The sequence below is a fragment of the Cucurbita moschata genome, unplaced genomic scaffold, assembly GCF_002738365.1.
Source record: "Cucurbita moschata cultivar Rifu unplaced genomic scaffold, Cmos_1.0 Cmo_Scf00044, whole genome shotgun sequence".
Classification (NCBI taxonomy): domain Eukaryota; kingdom Viridiplantae; phylum Streptophyta; class Magnoliopsida; order Cucurbitales; family Cucurbitaceae; genus Cucurbita; species Cucurbita moschata.
In genome coordinates, this window is record NW_019268560.1 from 1,258,072 (window position 1) to 1,283,231 (window position 25,160).

At 36.3% G+C, this 25,160-nt stretch overlaps 2 protein-coding genes and 1 long non-coding RNA gene across 11 annotated transcripts in view; 2 read left to right on the top strand and 1 right to left on the bottom strand.

Annotated features, from left to right (window-relative positions):
• LOC111434215 (phosphatidate cytidylyltransferase 1-like) overlaps positions 1–11,708 on the top strand; it is a 17,527-nt gene extending 5,819 nt beyond the window's left edge. For 2 of the 6 annotated variants that reach the window (XM_023071607.1, XM_023071608.1), the window contains 6 exons: positions 4,199–4,246; positions 4,320–4,418; positions 5,636–5,764; positions 5,840–5,896; positions 10,141–10,224; positions 10,328–10,593. In XM_023071607.1, coding sequence (XP_022927375.1) covers positions 4,199–4,246; positions 4,320–4,418; positions 5,636–5,764; positions 5,840–5,896; positions 10,141–10,224; positions 10,328–10,414 — 504 coding nt within the window. In that variant the 3' untranslated portion in view covers positions 10,415–10,593. Of the gene's footprint in view, positions 1–4,198; positions 4,247–4,319; positions 4,419–5,635; positions 5,765–5,839; positions 5,897–10,140; positions 10,225–10,327; positions 10,594–10,964; positions 11,261–11,398 lie in introns of those variants that run through there. The other 4 variants (XM_023071605.1, XM_023071606.1, XM_023071604.1 and 1 more) reach the window with 4 other exon arrangements.
• Positions 41–3,425, top strand: LOC111434220. The gene is made up of 2 exons (XR_002708907.1): positions 41–2,493; positions 2,815–3,425. It is a non-coding gene; the product is annotated as an uncharacterized LOC111434220 (long non-coding RNA).
• A 1,808-nt stretch (positions 11,709–13,516) lies between the features above and the next one.
• Positions 13,517–17,722, bottom strand: LOC111434217 (GDP-mannose transporter GONST3-like). Of its 4 annotated transcripts, none has more exons than XM_023071614.1 (3): positions 17,499–17,722; positions 14,730–14,805; positions 13,517–14,594 (listed from the first exon to the last, which is right to left on the bottom strand). In XM_023071614.1, exons 2-3 carry the CDS (start codon positions 14,803–14,805, stop codon positions 13,627–13,629), a joined length of 1,044 nt encoding a protein of 347 aa, XP_022927382.1. In that variant the 5' UTR covers positions 17,499–17,722; the 3' UTR covers positions 13,517–13,626. The 4 variants fall into 4 exon arrangements, with proteins under 4 accessions (XP_022927382.1, XP_022927380.1, XP_022927379.1 ...); XM_023071612.1 differs by adding an exon at positions 15,565–15,830 and having other exon boundaries at positions 13,517–14,805; XM_023071611.1 differs by having other exon boundaries at positions 13,517–14,805.
• Positions 17,723–25,160: the final 7,438 nt, after the last annotated feature.

The following is a 25,160-nucleotide window of genomic DNA, read 5'->3' on the forward strand; positions in this document are numbered from 1 at the left end:
AAAAAAAAAAAAAAAAAAAAAAAAAAAAAAAAAAAAAAAAAAAAAAAAAAAAAATCATTGATGGTATAAAATGTTAAATAAAAAAAAGGAACGAAATCTATCCAAAAGATGTTACAAAGAAACTTCTCCAATTGGATGTAAGGGAGTTGAAACTATAGTTGCTAAAAGGTGGAACATGTTTACTACAGCATAAAGCCAAAAGTATGATGTGTTCGACTATGACATTGATGGATTCCTCTTGTTGCTGAATATTCTTGCATTTTTCTCATTCCCAGCAATCCATATGAAAGCTCTATTGATCTATAGAAAAGTAGTCTTCTTCTCAACCTTGAAAGGATGCTCAATTAGAACTAGAGACAACCAATCTTGCACCTTAATAGGGTCAGTCCATGTCCAAATGGAGCCGAGTGAGAAAATGGGACCAAATCTTTGAAGCAATAAGGCATTGAATGAAGTTATTATGTTTCTGGGACTCACTATTTGATTTACACAAACTGCAGCATTTTGTTGATAGAGCCCATCAGAAACTTCTTTGTAACCGGTCTAAGGTATTTAGGCAAGTGTGGTTGAGTGTTCCCAAAGGTGGAACTTGATCTTTTTTGGATAGAAATCCTTCTGAATGACTTTTCATAAGTTGGGACATTTTCGAGAATTTTCTGCCCATTGATTTGGTAGTGCAATAGCCTTCTTTGCCTAGAATAAAAACAGGTGACACTTCCTTATGAATATATTGATAAGACGAGAAAGAGGTCAACAAAGATTCCCATTCAGGTATTTTCTCATTCTCTAGATTTCTGCAAAAATTCATAACCCATGTGGCGTTTTTGTGGTACCAAAATGTCTGCCACAGAGAGATCCTTTGTTTTTGTCGATGCGAATAAAACAGGAAAAGCTGCACTTAGATTAGAGGATTTTGTCCCAACCATAAATCATTGCAAAAAATAGTTGACTGGCCATTTCCAACTTTGTATCAAATATTTGAATGAATAACGTCCTCTGGTTGTAGAATGTGCTTCCAACGGCTGTAGGAAGAAGTTTCTGACTTCCATTCTGACTAGTTAATCAAAATGAGAAGACCCAAAATTTGCTACAATCAACTTCCTCCATATTTTCAATGTGGAATCTCCAATACCACTTGGCTAATAAAGCTTTATTTCTCTTCATTAGATCAAGGATACCAAGCTCTCCATTCAACCGAAGTCATTTTACCTTTTCCCTCTTTAGAACATGAGATACTTTTTGTTTTCTTGTTACCAGATTATGGAAAATTTCGGAAGATCTTTTCTATAGCTAGGACATCCTTTCTAGGCAAAGAGAAAAGTGACTGGAATACAGATCGGCCAAAGTTGCGTTAATGATAGAAAGTCTATCCCTCTTTGAGATAAAAATGTGGCTGCAACTAAGAAGTCTTCTTTCTACTTTATCAATGATAGACTGCCAAAGGGATGTTGCTTTTGGATTACCATGAAGGGGAAAACCCAAGAAAGTGTCATAATAAATAACGGTTTGTCAAGTGCTAAATTCAAGAAGCATCATTATAAATACTCAACAAGTTCAGACTAAAGACCAAATAAGTTCAGACTTTTGTCCGTTGAAAAGGTTTGTTTTTTTCTTTTTCCTTGTGAGTGGAAGAATGAATGGTTTAGTCCAAAAATTGTAGATGATGAATTTGAAGTAATCAATTTTTCTCCGAGAGGAATGGGACAACAACCGTCTAAGGCAATCAACTACTAAAATAAAAAGATGAGCTGAAAGGGGTCACCTTGCCTTAGGCTAGAATGCCCAAATTTTGTCCCCCAGTTTTCCACCGATAATGATTGAAAAATTTTCTGATGACATGCACTCTCTAATCCATCTTCTCCATTTGTCTCCAAACCCCTTAACTCTCAAGATTTCATCTAGAAATACCGATTTACCTTATTGATGACCTTTTCAACCGCTTCTATACCATTCCTCAATGAGCTCGTTTGCAGTAAGAGAGGCGTCCAGAATTTGACACCCTGCTACAGAAGCTAATTGATTCTCTATGATAGTGCTTGGAATCACACATTTCAGCCTCTCCAATAGAATCCTGGCTATGATTTTATATAAACAAGTGGTTCAAACTCATCAGTGACATTGGAAATGGAGAAAGATAGGTCTATCAATGTTACTACTCTTGGTTTCTTGAAGGATGATCAAGAAGGATTGTCTTTGATAATGACGCCTTTGACAAGAGCATGTTTTTCTTCAATATTGAGAGAATAGCTAATATCTTTCCTATACTAAATTCACAAATACGTAGCTCCACATGAGAGCCCTAAACTAAAAGAATGTAAAATTACAATAAAGGGAAAAATGTAATAATAGGTCTGTAAATCTGAAGTTATATACATGAATGCCATGATAATATATACTATAACACACACACTTCCGCCAATAACCCAATCCCTTGAAATTCCAGGATAGAATAATCATAAAATAGATTTCGACTCTTCCCTGTGTTGAGACAAGGTCTCTTTTTCATATTTGATGGTTGATTGGAGTTTCCTCTAGTCCCTTAGCCCTAGACTTTGTTTTACAGAGATTTTGTTTTATTTTTTTTAATGCGCAGACCGCAATCCTCCAGACAAGGTGTTATGACCTGTAAATTAAGATAAGGATGAAGGGCAGAGGGATATGGGAGCTGAAAATGGTGGGCAACATCACAACAGGCTGCTTTTAAGGGAGCTAACAGATCAGTTGATTAAACATCAAAGCATCAAACTTCACAAGCTCCCAAACCTCCACCCTAGATTTCTCAACATCCCTTATTATCTTCATATTCCTCTCAAGTCAAATACCCCACTTTAGCACAAGACCTACTTCTGGTAAGCTTTTAATACACAAAAAGCTTATGCAACACGGGTAAGCTTGGAATTGAATAACATCCCAAATATCTCTGTCCTCACTAGAAGAATTATGGAATAGTTTTTGATTTATTTCTTTCAAAATTCCATCAGAGCCATAGGTATTTAGCTGCACAGGTTCTCAATACTTCGACATTGTTTTTACCTGGAGGGAAAACAAAGTACTGTTGAATGTGTCCAACAAAGAACTGGGATTGGCTGCAACAGAGCTTGTTGTCAGATAAAGGATGTTCTCCTAAAGCCTCATGTTCGTGATAAAGGAAGAATTGTGTGGCATGCATTTTTTTTCATTATTTTGTGGGCAATTTTATCTGGAAGGAACAAAATGATCTTTAGAGCTTGATCTCATTCTTTTGGATTGGGGATTATTCTTGTAGTTAGTGTTAGGATTCCTTTTTCTGGTTTTTTATGCTCTTGTACATGCTTTCATTTTTCTCAAAAGAAAACTTTGTTTCGTATTAAAAAAAAGAAAAAGTACTGATCTTATCTTCTGGGCTTTACATGATTATTTTCTAGACTGGGGCCGCTTTTGCGACAGAATAGACTACAACAATATATGTTTTAACTTTAAATTGTTCCCTTTTTAGGTGGGAAAATAACTGAGAAATGAGAATAGTCCTTCCTTAACTTGATCCATGTGTTGTTCATTTGCCTCGTGTATGGCAGGTTGTAGCTTCTTAAAGAAATGGATTCTGCCTTTAATCGATCTGGCAGAACCTATTACATAACAACCTTCAATTACTATGTATCTTTAGAATATTACTTTTTTATTCTTCTGATTTTTTAATTTCATATTTTCTTACGTGGACTTGTTAAAAGTTGGCACGTTTAATTTGGTTTATGGTTTTATTTTGCACATGTTTCTTGATGGTTAATTCCTATTACTTTAACGTTTACTGATGTATAGATATGTAAAAAGTATTAATATAACTAAATTCACCGTAATCCATCAGCTTAAGCTTTTGGGCGGATTGGTGATTTAATATGGTATCAAAGTAAGAGATCATGTGTTTTAACTGTGGTAATGCATTTCCTCGATTTACATTTGTTGGACCTTCAACAAATTTTCAACCCCATAAGTGAGAGAATGCTAAAAGTATTGATATAATTGATTTATGGTAACTCATCAGCTCAGGCTTTAGGGTTGAATGACAATTTAACTTTATTTTTATTTCATGTGATTAGATTGTGTAGTTTCTTCAAAAAAAATCCTCGTCTGTGAATATGCTTTAAGTGCCTGGAAACATGATAATAACAATAAAAAAAGTGATTATAATAATGATGCTATTAACATGCTGGTGCTGGTGCAGCTTGCAAACATCATGGGTCGATTCAGTTGGCTCACTTGTCCAAGAAAGGTGATTCTCTTTTAGTGTCCTAAATTTTTGTTTTAAAGATAATCATGTCTACTTATCTGGGATACAAATGCAGGATTTATCAACTGGGTGGCTTCACTGTGATCCGGGTCCTTTGTTCTCACCAGAATATTTTACTTTACCTGGATGGATTCCTTCATGGGTCAGTAAAGTGGTATTGCTTGAATCTGATTATTATATATGTATGTGCGTGTGTACTTTTAGTACTTGCTTTTCAATTTGCTTGATCTGTGTGTTTTTTCCTACTAACCACATATGTTGATCTGGGAAAAACAGTCCCAGTTCTCCTTCTCAAGTTCATCATCATTAGGCAATCTGAGAACCCTTATTTACTATTCATCAGTCACAAACGTCCAGCTTCCTTGTTTCTTATCAATAAAAATAAAAAATAAAAAAACCAAATGTTTAGTTCCAATTTTTACAATCTTGACATTTAATTCTTAAGATCTATCTCTTTAATTGCTACAAGCCGTTGGTTTTAACTAATTTGATCAGTACAAGCAATTGGCCAATTATAAAAATTCATTAGTTTACCTTTTTTCTTTTTTTTTTTTACATGATTTAAAAATCCAATTCTACGATTTTTACATGCGAGAATTACATAGCTATATTCTCTCAGGTTTTTTCGTAAAGAAAATCATTACATTAACCCTTTCTTTACCGGGTAAGAGATAAAAAGATAATACCAGAAAGCAGGGATACAGCTTAGAAGGGCAGGGAGAAGAGGGATCCCTCTGCCTAGCTTGCTAGAAAAATGTGCTTTCAACAATTTTTTTTTTTTTTGAGGTTGATCCTGTCTTCTTTCTGGAAGTGTTTCATTTTGACATCATATATTCATTTTATTTGAGTAAACAAATCTTTTAACTTTCACGCCAGAAACATTGACTGAAAAGGTATTAGCTATGTGGACACTCCATATTAGGTTTTAATATATAGTCTCAGTTGGTCAAAGATGTTTCTGGAATCCATCTACCAATGGAGAAAGAGAAAAAAAAAAAAAAACATAATCGCTGTCCAACGATAGGGCCAAGGATTGTGCTGGTTTGCACTAATAGCAATATAATTGTCATAAATGGAGATGATGGTGCGTGAGCTATGGAAAATGATGACACCATTCTAGTCTTATGTTCTGTCATGCTCTTTTTCGTTTTGACCTTGTTGGACTGGATCAAAATAGTTTACCCTCTGTCGGAAGCCGGAAAGCTCTAACAGATGGATTTGTTTGAGATTGCCAATAAGCATTTTTTATTGCATTCTTGGAATAGTCTGCATTCTATGATTTGCGAGCTTAGCTGTTTCTTCTTGATGTTACAATTAGTTCTTATTTGCCCATCTATATTCATTTTTCTAACTTAGGTCATTGTTTGGCAGTTCCCATGGAAAGATGTTACCATTTTGCGAGTTCAGTGGCATGCTATATTTCTTGGTTTGTTTGCATCAATAATAGCTCCTTTTGGTGGCTTCTTTGCTAGCGGCTTCAAAAGAGCTTTTAAAATCAAGGTTCCTCATTTTTCTTATGTCAAGCCTATCAATTTTGTAACTTCATAAATATGACGCAGTTGTATCCCTTTGAAGGATTTTGGTGATAGCATTCCTGGACATGGTGGAATCACAGATAGGATGGATTGCCAGGTATGCTGAATTAGTTTAGATGGTAAAGAATATTTTATCCCTAACATCACATATACTGGCTGTAAGTTTGAGTTTTCCCTCTTTATTTAGGTATATTGGGCACTTGGGTGAATTGGATAGTAGATGACTCGTCCTGGTCATCATACATAACTATCCAAGTTACCCAAGTAAACAACTAAATTTAGAGGGAAAACTCAAATTACAATTATAAGAACCCTCCCTGTGTTGTACACGTTCTTTGTTTAGCAGTATCCTCCCGAGAAAAGACGTAACCACCATCTACCATTCCTGACTTTGTAAAATGAGGGGAGAGAAGAAAGGTCTTTTAAGTATTGAGATACTCACCTAAGGGCTTCGACAATCAGCTTCATTGTGTTTTTTGTGTTCTTACCCAGTTTATGTAAACCATATTTACTGGAAACAATTTTGTACCAAAGAGCATCCTTCTCCTTCAAGAATTTCCTCCATAGCCACTTTCCGAGTGGGGTGTTTCCTTTCGTAATATTCTCCTTCCCTTCCCACAATCTGAAGGCAGAGTGATGATCTTCCATCACGCTAAGTGGCTTCTCCTCTCACTATCGTTGTCTTCCTCAAATAATTATTCTGTTATTGGAAAATCTCCTTGGCTCCTTTCACTATCGTTTTCCATTCCGTAGTTTTCCCCCAGATTCTTACAATAAGATTCCTTAAGCATTTTGAGGTAGGCTTTTCCTCAAAGGCATTCTATGTAGTTCAAAGGTCAAGACAGAAAGATATCCTACCTCTTCGAGTCTATTCCTATAACAATTGATCCCAGTCACTTGAAATTTGGGAGGTTAACTTCTTAGCATAAGTCTTCTTAAACACTTGAGCAGAAAGCATTTGTAATGCACCTCTTTACTATATATTAAAAACGGAGGAATAAAGTGCCTTGGGGCAATACAAAAGCAAACCTAGCTGATTAGAAAGGGCTGGCAATCTCTCCCCTGCCTTTTACAACTTTCTACAACAGATAAAACATGAAAATCCCTCCTCCATTCCCTTAGGTATGTACCTTTAGCATTCCTCTTCCACATTCCCTTCATGGTTCCCCCTACCCTCTAACCTTGTAACTTGTCGAGGGTAAATTTCCTTTTTTTGCCCCTTCTCGCGTACTTAATGGGAATTGGGGGCCTAACCCCTTGAGACAGAGAAACCTTGTCCTCAAGGTTGAAGTTTGGAAACTAGAGACGAAAATCAGCAAGTGCTTCCCAAGTAGCTTCATGTTCTGGTAAGTTTTTCCGACCAACCATTCGGTTCTTCTTGTGCCCGTGCCTTCTCTATGTCCCAGGATATCATTCTGTTCATCCATATGCTCACAGTCACCCGTCTACAATGGAGGTCCCGATTGTGTCAACAACTCTCCAAGTGTCTTCTTGAGCTGAGAAACATGAAAACACAGGATGGAACGTTTTATGTCTACCAAACAAAGCTCTTATAGTTCACAGGCCCAATCTATTTTTCCATGTAATTAGGACCAAAGTACTTGGCTGCCAACTTTTCATTTATTCGTTTGGCAAGAGGTTTGGCGATATTACCTAATTTTGAGGAACACCCAATCTCCCACCTCATACTCAACTTCCCTTCTTTTTGTTTATTTGCGAATTTTTTAATTCTTTCCTGAGAGGAGTGTCGGTGATCCTTGAGAAATTTCAGAACTAAATCATGTTCCCTAAATTGTTGATGAACTGTTGAGTTGGGAGTTCGTTGGTCACCATATGAATGGAGTTGGGGTTGCCCGTAAACAGCCTGGAATGGTGTAATATCGATGGAGATATGTAAAGTCGTGTTTTACCAAAAATCTGCCTTGCACAACCATTCACCCATTGCTTTGGTCACTCACAACAAAAACAGTGTAAGTAGGTCTCAACACTTACCACTTCGGTTTGCCCATTGATTTTGGGGTGATGCATTGTATTCCTTTGTAGTTTCGTGCCTAGAGTTCAAAATAGCTCAGTCCAAAATTGGCTGATAAAGACCTTATCACGGTCGAAGAAGATTGAGAGAGGGACCCAATGGAGGTTTACAACTTCTTGAATGAACACATCAGCCAAGGACGACTCGGCTATGAACAGGATTTAAGAGGTAGAAAATGGGCGTACTTGGGCATTTGACTACCACAAAAATTGAGTCATTCCCACACTAAAATCCATAGTGATATCCTCCCATGTACGACATGGTACCTCTAAGGGGTGTAATAGCTCTGTGGGAGATGCAGCCAAGGATTTGACTAGGCATTGCTTCACATATTTGCTTAGTGTCAGACCTCATTCCCTCCCTCCCAATAAACTAGTCTTTTATAAGTTCTTAAGAACCTTGAGTGACCCCATCACGAGGTCATGGTATGTCTGTTGCATTGCTGGGATTAGGGAAGACGTCTTTGAGAGAACGAGCCAACCTTTATACAAAAGTTTGCCTGGCTGAAAGGAGAATTTGGGCACACTGCCTGCATCACTTTCCAGGCTTTGGATGATTTGGCTAGCTTTGGATCATTAGCAAACTCTTCCGTAATCACTTCAACATCTAAAATGACTGGAACTAAAAGATTGGCCATATGAGTGACCAGTGGTAACCTCAGACACAATATCAACAGTTTTATTTTCTAGGCTTAGGTGGTATTGAATTTTGAAATGGTAGCCCAGCCATTTAAAAATCCATCGTGAACTCAGGCTGTCACTCTCTGTTCCAAAAATTTCAGCGCTTGTTGATTTGTTCTAACAATGAATTTCTGATTGAGTAAATTGCGCTGCCATCGTTGAACCGCAAAGACTATCACCATGAGTTCTCTTTCCTAAACTGATTTAGATTGGGTTTGAGGGGTTAAGATATGGCTGAATAATACAATTGGAAATTGCTATTTGGATAAAACAGCCCTAAGCCTGTTCCAGACGCATCAGTTTACACCACAAAAAGAAAATATAGGTGGAGTTACCAAGACATTTTTCAATCTCTCAAACGCCTCTTGGGCTTGCTCATTCCACGCAAAGGTATGAATAGCCACCTCCATTGCTTGCATCATGCAAGCTTAATAGCCATGTTCGTCCCGGCAGCTTCCATTTCCTCTTTGTGATCATACACCAAAAGAACCCTAAGTTCTTTTCCTTTACCATGATGGCCCACGATGAATTTTTCCTCACAATAGAGACAAAGTCCTGTTATTTTCTATCTGGAATTCGTCTTCAGTCAGTCATTTGAAGGGTGCCTCACGGCATGTTGTTGGCGCTTGCTCACTTTTTAGTGTTGTCATACGACTTTGGAAGAGCAAATGTAAGATACTACCACTTTCTACAATAGACAAAAGATGAAAATACAAAGGGTATGCCCAATATGCAAGGTATTACCAACAGAGGAAGAAAGTGACCCAAGGCAATACAGAAGCAAACCTAGTCGGGTGGGTAATCTCTTCCTTTCCCCTTACAACTTTCTACTATAGACAAAAGATGAAAATCTCTTCTCCTTTCCCCTTGCGTATATGCGCTACCATTCCTCTCCCACACTCCCGCTAACTTTCCTCTCCCTCACTCCCTCCGTGGTTTCCCCTACATTCTGACCCTTGACCCTTGGAACTAACTTCTGAAGGATAAATTCCCTTTTTGGCCCCTTCTCACATACCTGATGATAATTGGAGGCCTAACATTTTCCAGGGCTTGGTTATACTATACAATAAAATAACATTTGATCATTGCAAGTGATTCAGGTGGATTATATGGAAACCTTCTAGCCCACCTTTAGAACAATCCTTTTTCAACATTCTGTTAAGGTCTCCTATTACGGATAAAAGGTGAAAGAGGACTACCTCGACAAAGTCTCCTAGAAGCTTCAACCTTGCCTCTCATAATGAAAATTAGGATGTTTCACCCCTTTCCATGATCAGGAGGTTGCTTTCTGCACTATAGACTTTTGCCATGTCTCCTCCATTGTCAATTTCCCTGCCACTTGCTCTTCTCTTGATCATCACTCCAACTCTGTATTTGTCCATCTTTCCCCCCATTTATTTATTTATTTATTATCTGATTCTGTAGTGAGAATTGATGGCTTGATCAACCATCGCAAAATCAAGCAAGTTCAGCTCATTTTGGTCATATCCCCTGATGTGGTTCAGTTTAGTCGGGCACTAAACCAACCTATTTGCACCCCTAATATTTTTGGCATAGTCGAATACTCCTGTCCTTGTCCCCTCCTACCTTTGTTCCCTGCAGTTAAAATATTTGGTTTTTCAAATGCAGATGGTGATGGCCGTGTTTTCATACATCTATCATCAATCATTCGTCGTGTCTCAGAGTATCACCGTTGAATCAATTATTGACCAGGTTAGATGAATGTCTCATTCATTCACCTTATCTTATTAGATCAAGAATCTTTTCGCTGAGGTTATGTGAGCTGACTACTGCTGGTGGTATTTATTTATTTTAGATACTAATGAACCTTACATTTGAGGAGCAACAACTTCTTTTCACGAAGCTTGGGCAAATGCTGCAAGACAGGCTGTTCTCGCAATAGTAAGATCTGTCGTCCTTTTGTATATTGGTGATCTAGGATTAAGAATTTAATACCGACCTGTACATGAATATTGTGGTTTATTTTTTTACCTCCTATAATTTTTTTTGCAACAAAGTCTTGGAATTTAGATGATTTTTTCTCCATTTTCACTTTGTATATAGTTTGTGTGCATCTTGCTTTGCCCACCCCCACCAACTCACAAGAAAAAAAAAAAGAAAGAGAGAGTGCAGGCAAAATGGGAGGGAGGAACCACGGCCTCTGATTTTAGGGCATGAGTTTAAATACCGTTGAAAACTACACTCGCTGAACAAAAATTTCTGTGTTCCATTTCAGCTGCTTTGCAGACCTGTTTAGTAGCATTTCTAACTACTGCATTAATTAGTTTTATAATTTGTTCAAGAATATGCCCATAGTTATTTTTTTCTGCTGTTTCTTTGCGGGGTGGGGGTCGTAATCAAGTATTTTTCGATACCTCTTGTTTTGATGAGGACCAAGAAATTAAATGGTTGCAAATAGAGCTGCGATAACTTACTTGTTCTATGTCATCCAGGCAACTAGCTTATTGCTCATATCATTATTCATCAATAAAGCATGTAATAGAGAGAGTTGAGGGAGACATCCCAACCCTTGGTACTTGTATCCAGAGGTAAGAAGCATGCTTTGAACATTCTCAAATGAATGGGAAGCCTCCTCTGTGCATTTAGCGCAGTAAAGAAGGCAAATTTAGTACATTCTTGACTCAAGAAGATACTCAAGGTAGCTGTCTAGTATTATTAATCCTCCCATAATGGCTAAATTGTTTCACTATTTTTCGTTATATACCTCTGTTCCAAATGTTCTTTGTTCTTTCTATTGATTGATGTATTCTTAATACATATTAGGACAAATCAGATAGAGCATGCATCTCACAGTTAGACTAGCAACTCGTGTTTGACTTATTATACGATACTAAATTCTGAATTCTCGAGTTCATTTTTGGTTCAGAAAAGGAGGGACGCGGTGCAATTTATCCTTGCAAAGAGCATTGGCAATAGTTATTTGCTGTTGGAAATAGTTCTTAGTATGGAGTTTGGCCTTTGAGTGAATGACTAACATTGAGGAGAGGTTGAACTACCAAATCCACAGCTATGATGTTCTTGATGAGTAAGATGAGAAGTGTTTGAGCCACTAACTTGGGTTGGGACTTGGGTGGGTTGAGGGGAGTGGCCTAAACTATCCTACTCCTTATTTAAACCTACATCTTTCACAACAAATACACTCCACAACACAATGTTCATAACTCTACACATTTTAAAAAAATGATTAATGATTAGTGTTATTAATCATCAATCATGAACTTTAAAAATGTAAAAATGATTAATGATTAACTTTTTTTTTTTTTTTTTGAAATTTTTGTTATATATATTTTTTGGAATTACCCTTCAACCTCCAAAATTGGAGGGATATTTTATCGAAATTTTTATTAAATTAAGATTTTGGTATTTTTGTCGAAATTGACATTTTAAATGCTGATAGTGGCTTTGAGACTTTGAAGATGAAGAATTTTGTACTAACAAAAAAAAAAAGAATTATGTAATTTTATGTGCTAACCAACTACAAAATTCATTTAAAATTTTTAAAATGGAGACAGTTTAATTATAATGGTATGTTTCACTGAGTTTAAATACTTCAAATTTGTATTTAAATGATAAATCTTAAAAATATAATTTACTTTCATATAGTAATAAAAGTTATGAAATCAGGGATAAAGAAAGCATATGTATATTAGGACAGTTTCAAAATTGCCACTAGTAATCTAATTCAAAAAATAGTAAAAAATAATATTGAAGAAAATAATATTTCTTTGGAAAGATAACTTAATTATTAAAATTTTGAAAATTTGATATCTAAAATAGCTTTAATTGTATAATTAACAACAAAAAAGTAATAAAAAAACCTTCCTAAATACAAATACTAAAACTTTAATTTCTAAATAAATTGTGTGTTCCTAACACCCACTTTCTAAACTTAAATTAAATTGTGTATCCCTAACATCGACTTTCTAAACTTAAATTAAATTCTATAGACTAAAAATTCTAAATGCTTTTGAGTTTTTATTTTAAATAATATTTAAAGGACCTTAAATTTCAACATTTTATCTAATATATTTTTTTAATTTTTTAATTTTGTGTAAGAATCCGACATATTTTAAAATTTTATATAATTAATTGATCTTCTAGATATAGTTCATGTCTAATAGACCTCTAAACTATCAATTTTATATCTAATAAATATGACATTGCAAAAAAATATATCATAAAGATGAAAGAACTTAGAAAAATTGAAGAATTTATCGGTGTAAAAACCAATTAAACAAACCTAAGCCATTTATAAAAAAAAAAAAACGAAACCATTGTGTAAGTAATTTCCCAATTCTCCATATGAGGCAGAATATTGCCTCAGCTTGTCCATTTGGTCATCGTGTTCGTGGCAGCCATCGGTTTCCTTCCAAAGTGATTAAAAGAATGTCCAATTGGAACGGAATTTCAACGGAATTTCAAATAATTGGTAAAGGTTGAATACAAAAAAGAAAAGATTTTATACAAATACAAGCTTTAGTGACTTTACTTTCAATTTTATTAAAATATTTTATATTTATTTATATATTCATGATCTTCCCCTAATTAGCCTAAAATAAATGTGAAGTTCTGATCATCTGTTAGAGAAAAAAGAACGAATGGATCTTGTAGGATTCTTAAAATATTCTTCGATTCTTTTCGAAAGCAGATGATCATTCAGGACATTGAGAAATATCCAGAAAAGCATTAAGAGAATCGGTCTTGATTCTATCTCCATTCGGTGATATATTTTTCCGAATAAAATGGTTGGACAATTAAGAAAAAAACATAGCAAAGGAAAAGAAAGCTTAAACTACGGAAGAACATATGACAATTCTCAAGTAGCATCATAATGCCCAATCTTGGAGAAGGTAGTGACCTTCTGGTCATCATCTTGACATACAGGTGTGATTTAACATGTGATATTAAAAATACAGGTATATCCAATTCCATGTAAGATTCTGAAGAAAAGAAAAAAAAACAATTTTCAATGAACATAATAAGATATACATCAAAATGCAACTAAACTATATTAGCATGCTACAAATGATAAATATGAATCAAATAATGCAACCAAATACAATTGTTATAGAAGCATTACCATTTAGAAGTACCTCATGATCTCGCATCCTCCGATCGACTAACTTTGTTGTCGGCGTCGCTGCTATCTGGAACGCTTGGCATCTCAACTTGCTTTTGTTGTTCATCTGAATTGCTTGGCCTATCATCAAGTAGCTTTTGTTGCTCTTCTTCCACTGTTTCTTGTACCCTTACCACCTCTTTCGGCTTTGAGCTTGAAGATTGCTGATACAAGATTCCACCGGACATACATATCAATAGCCCCATTGTTCCAATGAACGTCGAATGCTTATCCCAGATGACAAGATTAATCACTACAGTGAGGAGTTTATTGACAATTCCGAGTACAGTGAATCCAGTAGCAGATATTGCCCTGCGACAAGAGAACCCAAAGAAAGATATGGACAAACCAAATAAGCATGATAACCCAACAGGCAAAACCACTGCAAATGAGTGCCAATCAGATTCATCTGAGATTTCGTGCTTGATTTTCTTGAGTTCACCCATGATAAGAAGCTCCAATGGAAACAAAAGAAGTGCCTCTAAGTTGTTGTACAGCACAAGGCCCCATGTGTTCAGCCCTATGGTCATAACAACATGCTTTATGTATACAAAATCTATGGACATGCTAATGAGATAAGCCGAAGCCCAAAAGTATGCTGCCAATGTGAATTGATAATCTGTCAGTACGTAAAGAACACTGCCACCGAGGATGATAGCGAGCGAGACCCATGTCTTCATTGATGGGCAGGGTTGGTGCAGGAAAAGGGTCTCACCTATAGCGACGAAAATTGGAACTGCTGAGCGGAAAACGATGAATGTATCGACATTGGCATGCAAGAGAAGTTCACTGTTGGTGAATAGGGAAAGATAGAATATAAATGCAGCAGGTAGGAACCGCCACATTGTCAAGAGATCAAGTCGATCGTGTTCGATAAATCCAGCACAACCACAAATGAAAACTCCAGCTGCACTAGTGAAGTATTGTAGAGCAGTCAGTGCGCCTGGGTAAGGGAACTTCATGATTGCCCATTTATTGATGATGGAAAGCAGGGATGCAGAAACACAGTACCCAGCAGCAACACCATATATTGAGGCTTGCTGTAGAACAATGGCATACCAGTTTGGTGGGCTCTCACCCGATAAAGCAGAAGCCACTAACTCTTTCTGGACCTTATCAGCATTGGGGTTCTCAATATCATCTTTATTAGACATCTATCAAGAATGAGAAACACAGTCCCTTAACCAGATAAGCCAAAACCTCATAAACTTAAGTTTAAGCAGAATGCAGTATTCAGGTCAGTATCTCAATACGATACAACATGTTAAATCTTGACAATAAAAGATCTTAAAAGTTCAAAAAGTCTTGGGATAAACGACCGCACAGATATTAAATATTGGTACATAAGCATAAGAAGACAAGAAGAGTTGCACTATCACAAATGAAGATTTTAAGGTAGGTTCAGGTTGAACTGTGAAATGTGATCATGGTTACGTGGTTGTGAGTTTTGCTTTCATTTTCATTTCCAAATCGAAAGAAGAAATATCAGTAGATTCCTTGAGAGTTTCTGTAAAAGATTAGAATGGAATAGAAGAATCAATATCAAAAGAATCGAAAGGTGTATTATTGTGGCTTTCTCGTCCTTGATTCATAGGGCCTCCTCAGAAGGAAAGGCCGCATAAGCGGTTGCTATCCCCCATTGTTGGGATAACCAAAGGACTAGGAAATATGGTCTGAAAATCTCGATAGTAGTTCCATAACCAAATCTAGAGTATTGCTAGAAATGTGCATTAGCATAGCTGTAGAGAAATTTAGCATCAATGAGATCATAAAAAAGAAAGGTGACAAATTAACATCCTAATGTTTTTGAAAAGTAGTATAAGCAATTGGGAGTAATTTTAACAATTAGGTGGCAATAAAATGCTAGTTGGGAATACGAATTAGATTAGACAACAAATTGACTGAATTATTACCTGCCACCAACAAGAGGCTTCTCAAATCTCGAATCCGAAGGTGAATGATGGAAGGAAAATGGGTGTTCTAAGAATTGAATTTACCCTCTGGTTGGAATACTTGTATTTGAAAGGATTTCAGAACAGAATGGATTTGAAATCATTTCTGATGTTTGACGTGACAACATGAGATTATTCCTCTCCCAAATAATCTCCCATTCATCTATGAGCTCATTTTCCATGAGGGATGCATCAAGGATTTGTCATCCCTCTACAAAAGCTGTTTGCTGCCCATTAATCATGAAAAGGAGAACTTTTTTAAGACGTTCAAATAGCACATTTGCTATGATTTTGTATAGTCCGGTCATAAGACTTATGGGGCGAAAGTCTACAACATTGCAAGCATCCAGTTTCTTTGAGATCAAACAAATGTATGTTTCGTTTAGGTAGTCGTTGATAACTCCATTCTAAAAAGAAATCTTGGAACACTCTCATGATATCGGCTCTCAGCTCTCAGAATGCTCCAACATTTAAAAAAAAAAAAAAAATTTTGAGGTAAAACCATCCGGTCCTGGCGTTTAAGGTGTGGACCAAGTAATGGTGTTCAATTCAATCAACCTCAAGTTGCTCCAGCTTCTAATCCATTAAATCCATGACGATTGACCTTATTGAACTATAATCTTCACCAATTTGTTACATTTGCTTAGTTCCTACAGTTTTTATTCAAATTTGACCTGCAGCATGCACCATTGCCTTCGATGGTCAAAATTCACAACGATGTTACCGTAGATTAGTCACACCTTCTCCACCATGAGTCTACCAATGGGATCCTCATCCTTGTGCAAGTTCAGTTAGTAGTTAAGCCATACTGTTTTCCCAAGTAGGATAAATTTGAAGCCCTGCTAGCATTTGATTCCTCTAAAAGGTAACTTATACCAATTGCTTATGCTACTTTTCAAAAGCATTATTGATCTAAATTTTCCACTTCTCTTTTTACAATCTCATTGACGCTAAATTCCTCTAGAGCTATGTTATAATGCACATCTCCAGCAATACTCAACATTATGGATCCAATCCCTAAGATTGATTCAAAATATTGAGTTGAGTCGATAACAACTCAATCTTGAGATTGAAAATCAAGAGAAAAATAATACCATAGAGGAATACGACAATGAGTTACCAAGAACTTGAGAGGTTTAGTTCTCCTTCATATTCATTCTAGAAAAAGTTTAATTCCCAATTCCACTATTATTCTTCTACTTTGCTGTGAGTTCAAGCTTTAGATAATGAACTTCTTGATTCCTAAAAGGGAACTCATATCCACAACAAAAGCCTTCTAATACTTCTTCCATTTCCAACTTGAGAACAGAAAACACAAGCAACAGAGAATCACCTACTCAAAGATGATTTAGTACTAAGAAAATGAGCTATTTGGCTTATGAATTGAATTTGCTTAACTCAAAGAATGAAAAGCAGACGCAAACCAATGAAAAACCAACGGCAAGCGACATTTAGACTTTACAAGAAAATGATCAAATGAACAGAAATTGCTGAAAAAGTACACTTAGGAAAAGCACCAATATCTAGCATATGATGAACACAAATGCATGTCATCCATTTTCTTTGATGGAACAGAGTGAAACAAGTCAAAGTATCATCGACTTTGGCCAAAAGTCTGCTAAAATGTGCATGAACCTATTGTTTTTCATACGATGAACACAAATAACAAGACATAAACGTCTGAAAACAAGGAGGATGAGCTGATATGTCTGTCCCTCCAAAGTATGAGAATGCAAAAACAACCAGGACCCCGAAGAAAATCGATTCACCAATCAACCGATACCAAATCCCAAAAGAAACTCACAACATTGGAGGCACAGAACAAAAACAGAGCGTAGTGTTGCTACATTACAAACAAGAACCCAACAATACCAAGAAACAGATTAGAAACCCACCAAGAATCACTCAACGACGTAGCGCAGATTTGAGAAGAGGCGGAATTTAGCAGAGAAAAGACCAAGGCTCCTGGATTCTCTATCGAAGGTGCGGGGTCTGAGCAGCCAAATGCGCAATGGCTGAGTATTCGACGGCAAAGCAGCTGATCGACGGTGAGTGCGGCAGTGACCGTGAGTGAGGCGACGAAAGACTCGAGGGAAATGGCGAGACGTCCGATGCGATGTGTCGGCTACGTTTAGAAAAGAAAACCGAAAACAAACTACATTTGGGTCGGTTCGGTCAAACCGAAAACTTAACCATTCCGTACGGTTCGCTCTGTACAACTGTCCTAATCGAATTAGAGAGTCCGATTTTTTTTTTTCGTGTTTTTATTATATTATTTAATTTTAGATAATTGATTGTTCAGTTTTTTTTTATTAGATCGAATTATTAAAATACTTTTAAGTAATTTAATTTCATTTTTACAATTAATCTTAATAATTATCTTCCACCATTAATGTTAACCATGTTAAGTTATGGAGCCTTAGTTAAGGTTATACATACTAAATCTATATTTGGTAAATGACATATAAGGTGAATTGTCATAAATAAAAAGTTATATTGAGTAAAACTATATATATATGGTATAGATGGTTAAATCTGATAAAACTATATCTAGTAAGCTAAATCATATATATATATATATCCCTTAGGGCAGAGCGTACTTTTTGTATTCTCTTACTTTACCTATGTGAAGTTATCCATACAAATCTTTTAGTCAATATTCTCCTTGCATTTTGTCTATCATGTTCTTTATGTTCATCAAGATCGAGTGTGTGCATTGTTGTGTGATCCTAACAACTGGTATCAAAGCCTCGGTGAAATTCACCACGATCTATGAAGATGGAAAGCTTAAAGATTGGAATTGAGAAGTTCGATGAATTCGATTTCGATTTCTAGAAGATGTAGATTGAAGATTATCTGTACCAGAAAAATCTTCGCGAACCCCTGTTGGGGGTGAAGCCAGATACCATGACCACAAAACAGTGGAAGCTCAAGGATCCACAAGCGTTAGGGTTGATCTGGTTGACGCTATCCAGAAACGTGGTGTTCAACATCATCAAGGAGAAGACAACGTCAGATCTGTTGAAAGCGTTGTCGAATATGTACGAAAAATTGTCGGCTATGAACAATATGTATTTGATGCGAAGATTGTTCAATCTACAAATGTCTGAAGGTGGATTTGTTGTTGATCATATAAATGAATTTAATATGGTCGTAAGTCAACTGAGTTCGGTGGAAATTAATTTCGAGAATTAAATTAAAGCATTGATTTTGATGTCATCTTTACCCGAGTTGTGGGATACTGTTGTTGCCGCAATCAGCAATTCCCGAGGATCTGATAAACTGAAGTTTGATGAAATTCGAGATGTAGTTCTCAGCGAAAGTATTCACAAATGAGAAATTGGAAATTCAACCAGTAGTGTTCTCAGTGTTGACCAACAGGGAAGAAGTAAACCAAAGGACCCAAACAAAGGGTGATCAAAATCAAAGAACCGAGAAAAATCTTCAAATAGACCAAACGTAATGTGTTGGAATTGTGGAGTAAAATTTCACTTTCAGATAGATTATACAAGACCAAAGAGGAAGCAAAATCACAAATCTGGAGATGATGATGATTCTATAAATTCAGCGGAAGACATTGAGGATGCTCTAATCCTCAGCGTTGACAGTTCGATTGAATCCTAGATTTTGGATTCAGGTGCATCTTTTCATTCGTCTCCAAATAAAGAGTTGTTCTAGAATTTCAAGTTTGAAAATTTCGAGAAGGTACATCTTGCCGACAACAAAGATTTGGAGATTAAAGGAAAAGAGGATGTTTACATAAAAACTCCGACAGGAAATCAGTAGACATTAAAGGATGTCGATATATTCCTAGTCTCAAGAAGAAACTGATCTCTATTGGTGAGTTGGACAACACAGGTTATGCAACAGAGTTAGGGAAGAGTTCGTGGAAGATTATGAAGGGTGCTATGGTGGTAGCACGTGGCACAAAATCTAGAACCTTATACACCACTGCAGGGTGTATGAACATAACTGCTATTGCTGAGAGTGCTTCAAATTCAAGTCTATGACATAATAGACTTGGACATATGAGCGTGAAATGAATGGTTGGCTGCGAAAGGAGTTTTAGAAGGTACGAAATTCGTTGATGTGGGTCGTTGTGAGAACTACGTTATAAGCAAGCAGAAACGAGTTGGCTTCACAAGGACTGCTAGAGAATTGAAGAAAATGCAGTTGCAAATGGTCCATACAGATGTGGAGCATGGTTCTAAGACCACAAAGCGAGTGGGAGTTGAGCTTGAGTTGTAAGGAAACTCACCTAGTGATGTTATAGCAGATACTCATGAAACTCTTGAGACTACTGTTGAGAAACTAGATAGGGAGCAAGGTTCCAAGACAACGAAGCAAGTGGGAGTTGAGTTTGAGTTGCAGAGAATCTCACCTAGTGATGTTAGGATTGCACAACAACACACACACGATCTAGATGAATACAAAGAACAGAATAGAGAAAATGCAAGGAGAATATTGGCTAAATATTTTGTATTGATGACTACATATATGTACCGTAAGAGAGAATATATAGTATATATAAAGTACTTTTTCAAAGCTATGAGAATATATGGTTTAGCTTCCTATATATAATTTTTTTTAGATATAACCATCTACTATATATAACTATCTACCATATATATATTTACCAGATATAGCTTTTAACTATACATAGCTATTTACTATTTATGACAATTTACTTTATATGTCATTTTACTAAATACATCTTTACTATGTATAACCGTTGACCAAACTATAAATAAGCACCCGGCTTCATAACCTAACAATTCTCCCCTTGGAGACTGATCTAGTCAACCAATAATTTCATTCTCAAACGACCATGAGCATCTTCCTGACATCATACCAATTGAGGCTTTGCACAACCTCAACATTCCAACATCAACACATTTTGTCAACATGTTTGTTGGATTCTTTGCACCCTTTATCTTCTCAAAACACATCACCATCTTCCACTAACCTGCAAGTGAAATGGTATCGCCTTCCGTGTTTTATTTTTAAATGATAGATCGATTTCTTCACCAACTGTATGACACTCTGGCTATCTCTATAAAGAACCTTTTCGTGCTGCTTCTTGCCCAATTCTTCCAGATAGTTAGTCCTTCATATCGTCTTCTTTCCAGCTTCAGCTATTGCCACATACTCAGCCTCAGTACAACGCATTTTTGAAGCCTAGACATCCCATCATCCATGGCTTGCTCCCATTTGGTTGTATCCTCTAACTGTAGGGCCTCATCAAAGGGCTCTGGTTCCCTTTCATCAGCAACAAATAGTGTAATGAAGGTACATACATATCTAGTACTCTGATGGTACTGGATGATCTTCCCAACACCGGTTAAGATGTCACTTGCTCTACCGTTAGTTCCTCTGCAACAGTCTCAGGAGTTTCTTGAGTATCTACTACAACATCACTAGGTGATTTTTTCCGCAACTTAACCTCAACTCTCACTTGCTTCGTTGTCTTGGAACCTTGCTCCACATCTGGTTTCTCAGTAGTAGTCTCAGGAGTTTCATGAGTATCTGCTACAACATCACTAGATGAGTTTTCCTAAAACTCAAGCTCATCTCCCACTTGCTTTGTTGTCTTGGAACCTTGCTCCACATCTGGTTCCTCAGTAGTAGTGTAACGCCCCAAGGTTATATATATATATATATATTAAAATAAAAATAACAAAATAAAGAAGAAAAAAAAAAAGACTGACCACCTCTCCTTAAATCTCTCCTCCCCTCCCCTAAAATACCTCCCTCATTCAGTATCAATAATCCAGCAAACAAAACAGAAACAGAAAGATGATGGAGAGATGGTTAGACAATAATGATGGAGAGATGGTTAGATGGAGAGATCGAGAAGGAAGGTGGAAAGATGGTAGGCAGATAAAGGAAGAGAGATGTCATCTGAAAAAGGTTAGTAGTCAGATTTACCTCTTCTTTTTCAGGAAGGATATTAGCAATATCTGAGTTAGAAATTTAGAAATTATCTGTTGGAATGATCTGAATTAGAAATTATCAAGAGTTCATTAAAATGATCAGAAAAAAAATAGATAGATAAGAAATAGAGGAATATAGGAAAAAGGAAGATCTGGAAAACCTATTCAAATAAATTAAAACAGAGGAATATAGGGAAAAGGAAGATTTGAAAACCAGATGAAAAAAAAAGATCTATAAAGAGAGGAAGATTGGGAAAACATATCAAATAATAATAATAAAAAAAAAACAATACATGGATAGAGAGGAAGATTGGATTTGGAGATAGTAAAGCCCAAACAAAATTTAGAATATAATTAAATTGCTGAACAAAATTAAACTATTTAGAGAATTAAACCATTTAGTTAGATAGTAGAGTTAACTCGTGGTAAGAAACTGCTTAAAAAAAATTATAGAATTAAGAAATAGATTAAAAGAATTAGATTTAAATTGCTTAAAATAATTAGATAGGGAGGTAGAAGGATTAAAAGAATTAGATTTAAATTGCTTAAAATAATTAGATATGGAGGTAGAATTGAAGTGGTTAAAAAAAGTAGAGGTAAAAGAAAAGAAAAAAAAGAAAACAAAGACAGAGACAAAAACAAAAACAAAAAAACAAAACAAAAGGGAAGATTTTAGGAAAGAAAAGAAAATTAGAACGGTTTGAAATTGTCAAGTACTGTTCAGATGGCAAGTACGGTAAACCGAATTAAAATATAACATAGAAGAGAAATAAAGTGAGAGAAGAAAAATGGAAGATATGAGAAACTATTATATATTTGTATCTATAGGATATAACATTAAAGGTTGAATTATCCAGGCCGCTTGAAATATTAATAATATTGACATATCTTTGATTTAAGTTTTAAGTTTTATTATCCTATATAATTTAGAAACAATGAAAACATGGAACTCGATTTTTATTGAGGCCGTTTAAAGCCATATTTCACACTATTAGTTGGATTATTCATTAAAATGTGAAATACTAACAAAAGGTGACGAACGATACGATAGGAAGCAAACCTTGGCAACATTTGGTGTAGTTCTCGAGGAACGGGAGCTTACGTCAAATAAATTAGGGAATACTTCGGCTAAAGCCAACAAGGTAAGTGGTCTTACTATAGGATAGGCTAAAAAAATTGTATGAATTACGATGATGTATGAACTATGTCGTACGATGCGGTATATGAGTTATGAAGATGTATGAGTTATGATGATGTGTGAGTTACGATATTTGATGATGTGCTCAGTATATATATATTTTGATGAATGTTGTACTTGATATGTTTGATGCACTTTGTGGCAATATGATGAGTATGATGATTGCGTGACGTTTACATTAATATGATGATGTTTTCCATATTGAGCATGCTATATGATGATGAGTGTCATATTGCATCATGTCGTTAGATCGACATAGGACACAACTCTAAGAGCGTGAAAATGATATTAATATAAATATCCACGAGTATGTGTTACCTAGAGTAACAAAGAGATGAGATTAGGGGGTTGTGTCAGAAGAGACATTATGATGGATTTAGAGGGACCTCATGCATATTGTATGTTCATAAGCATAGGGCTACTTCCCCTAGAGATGATGAGTGCGGACGCGCACCGTATGATGAGCGCGAATGCGCACAGGTGAGAATGCACACAGATGAGGGTGTTCATGAGGCGCATGACACTATGGGGTTCCGTTGACCTCCGAATGTCGCTACAGATTAGCTTGACCAGAGGGTCCAGGGAGTGTGCGAGCGCCCTGGATGAGCATGAGACGTTAGTAGCGACTCTGAGTATGTGGAAATTTAGGGTCGTTACAAATAGTTTCAGGAGTTTCATGAGTATCTGCTACAACATCACTAGATGAGTTTCCATGCAACTCAAGTTCAACTCCCACTTGTTTTGTGGTCTTGAAACCTTGCTCCACATCTGGTTCCTCAGCAGTAGTCTCAGGAGTTTCATGAGTATCTGCTACAACATCATTAGGTGAGTTTCCTTGCAACTCAAGCTCAACTCCCATTTGCTTTGTGGTCTTGGAATCTTGCTCCACATCTGTATGGACCATTTCCAACCGCACTTTCTTCAATTCTCTAGCAGTCCTTGTGAAGCCAACTCGTTTCTGCTTGCTCATAACGCAGTGATCACAACAACCCACATCAATAGATTTCAGACCTTCTAAAACTTCTTTCGCAGCTAGCATCTTCATTCCTTTCACACTCATATGTCCAAATCTATTGTGTCATAGACTTGAATTTGAAGCACTCTCAGCAACAACAGCTATGTTCATACACCCTGTAGTGGTGTATAAGGTTTTAGATTTTGTGTCACGTGCTACCACCATAGCACCCTTCATAATCTTCCACGAACTCTTCCCTAACTCTGTTGCATAACCTGTGCTATCCAACTGACCAATAGAGATTATGTTATTCTTGAGACCAGGAATATATTTGACATCCTTTAATGTCCACTGATTCCTTACCGAAGTTTTTATGCAGACATCCCTTTTTCCTTTAATCTCAAAATCTTTGTTGTTCGCAAGATACACCTTCTCGAAATTTCCAGACTTGAAATTTTGGAACAACTCTTTATTTGAAGACAAATGAAAAGATGCACATGAATCCAAAATCCAGGATTCAATCAAACTATCCATGCTGAGGACTAGAGCATCCCCAATATCTTCCGTTGAACTTAGAATTATCATCTCCAGATTTGTGATTTTACTTCCTCTTTAGTCTTGTACAATCTGTTCGAAAATGACCTTTTTCTCCACAATTCCAACACGTTACGTTTGGTCTATTTGAAGTTTTTTTCTTGGTTCTTTGATTTTGATCGCCCTTTGCTCATAGAAAAATTTTCATTGGTCATTAGTCTATACTTATGGAAAATTTTCTTTGCTCACAGGAATATTGGTCTATGGTGGAGACTAGAACCCCTGCCGCAACAAAATGAGTGGAGATTACCAAAGCACAACAAAGACAATTGCAGACTTGATGGTCAAGAATTATATGTTCCAAGTCATTAATCGAACCATTATGGAACCACTATAGAAACAATCCTTAATAGAGTCATTGCCAAACAAATTTGTGACTCTATGAAGCAGAAGTACTAGGGTTCTATAAGAGTCAAAAGAGCACAGCTCCAAGCTCTTAGGAAGAAGTTTGAGGTCCTACAAATGAAAGAGGGTGAGAGTGTTGATGCATATTTTTTCTCAAATGACTATATTATATGTTCGATTGAAGAGTCTAACAATTAGACATTTTAACTATTGATGAATTGCACAGCAGCTTGCTGGTACATGAGCAAAGACTGAAGGACGTATAGGTGATGAACAAGCACTAAAGGTGACATACGATAATAGAATCGATGGAAGAGGAGGTGATCGAGCTCCTGAAGCTTTTTGAAGAATAGGTAAAGGAAGAGAAAGAGGTGAACATCTATTTAACAAAGCTATGGTTAGTGTTATAAGTGTAATCAATTAGGACATTTTAGATATGAGTATCTTCAATGGGAGAAGAAAGCGAATTATGTTGAGCTTGAGGAGGAAGAATGAAATGTTGCTGATGCCATGTGTGGAGCTCAATCAATCG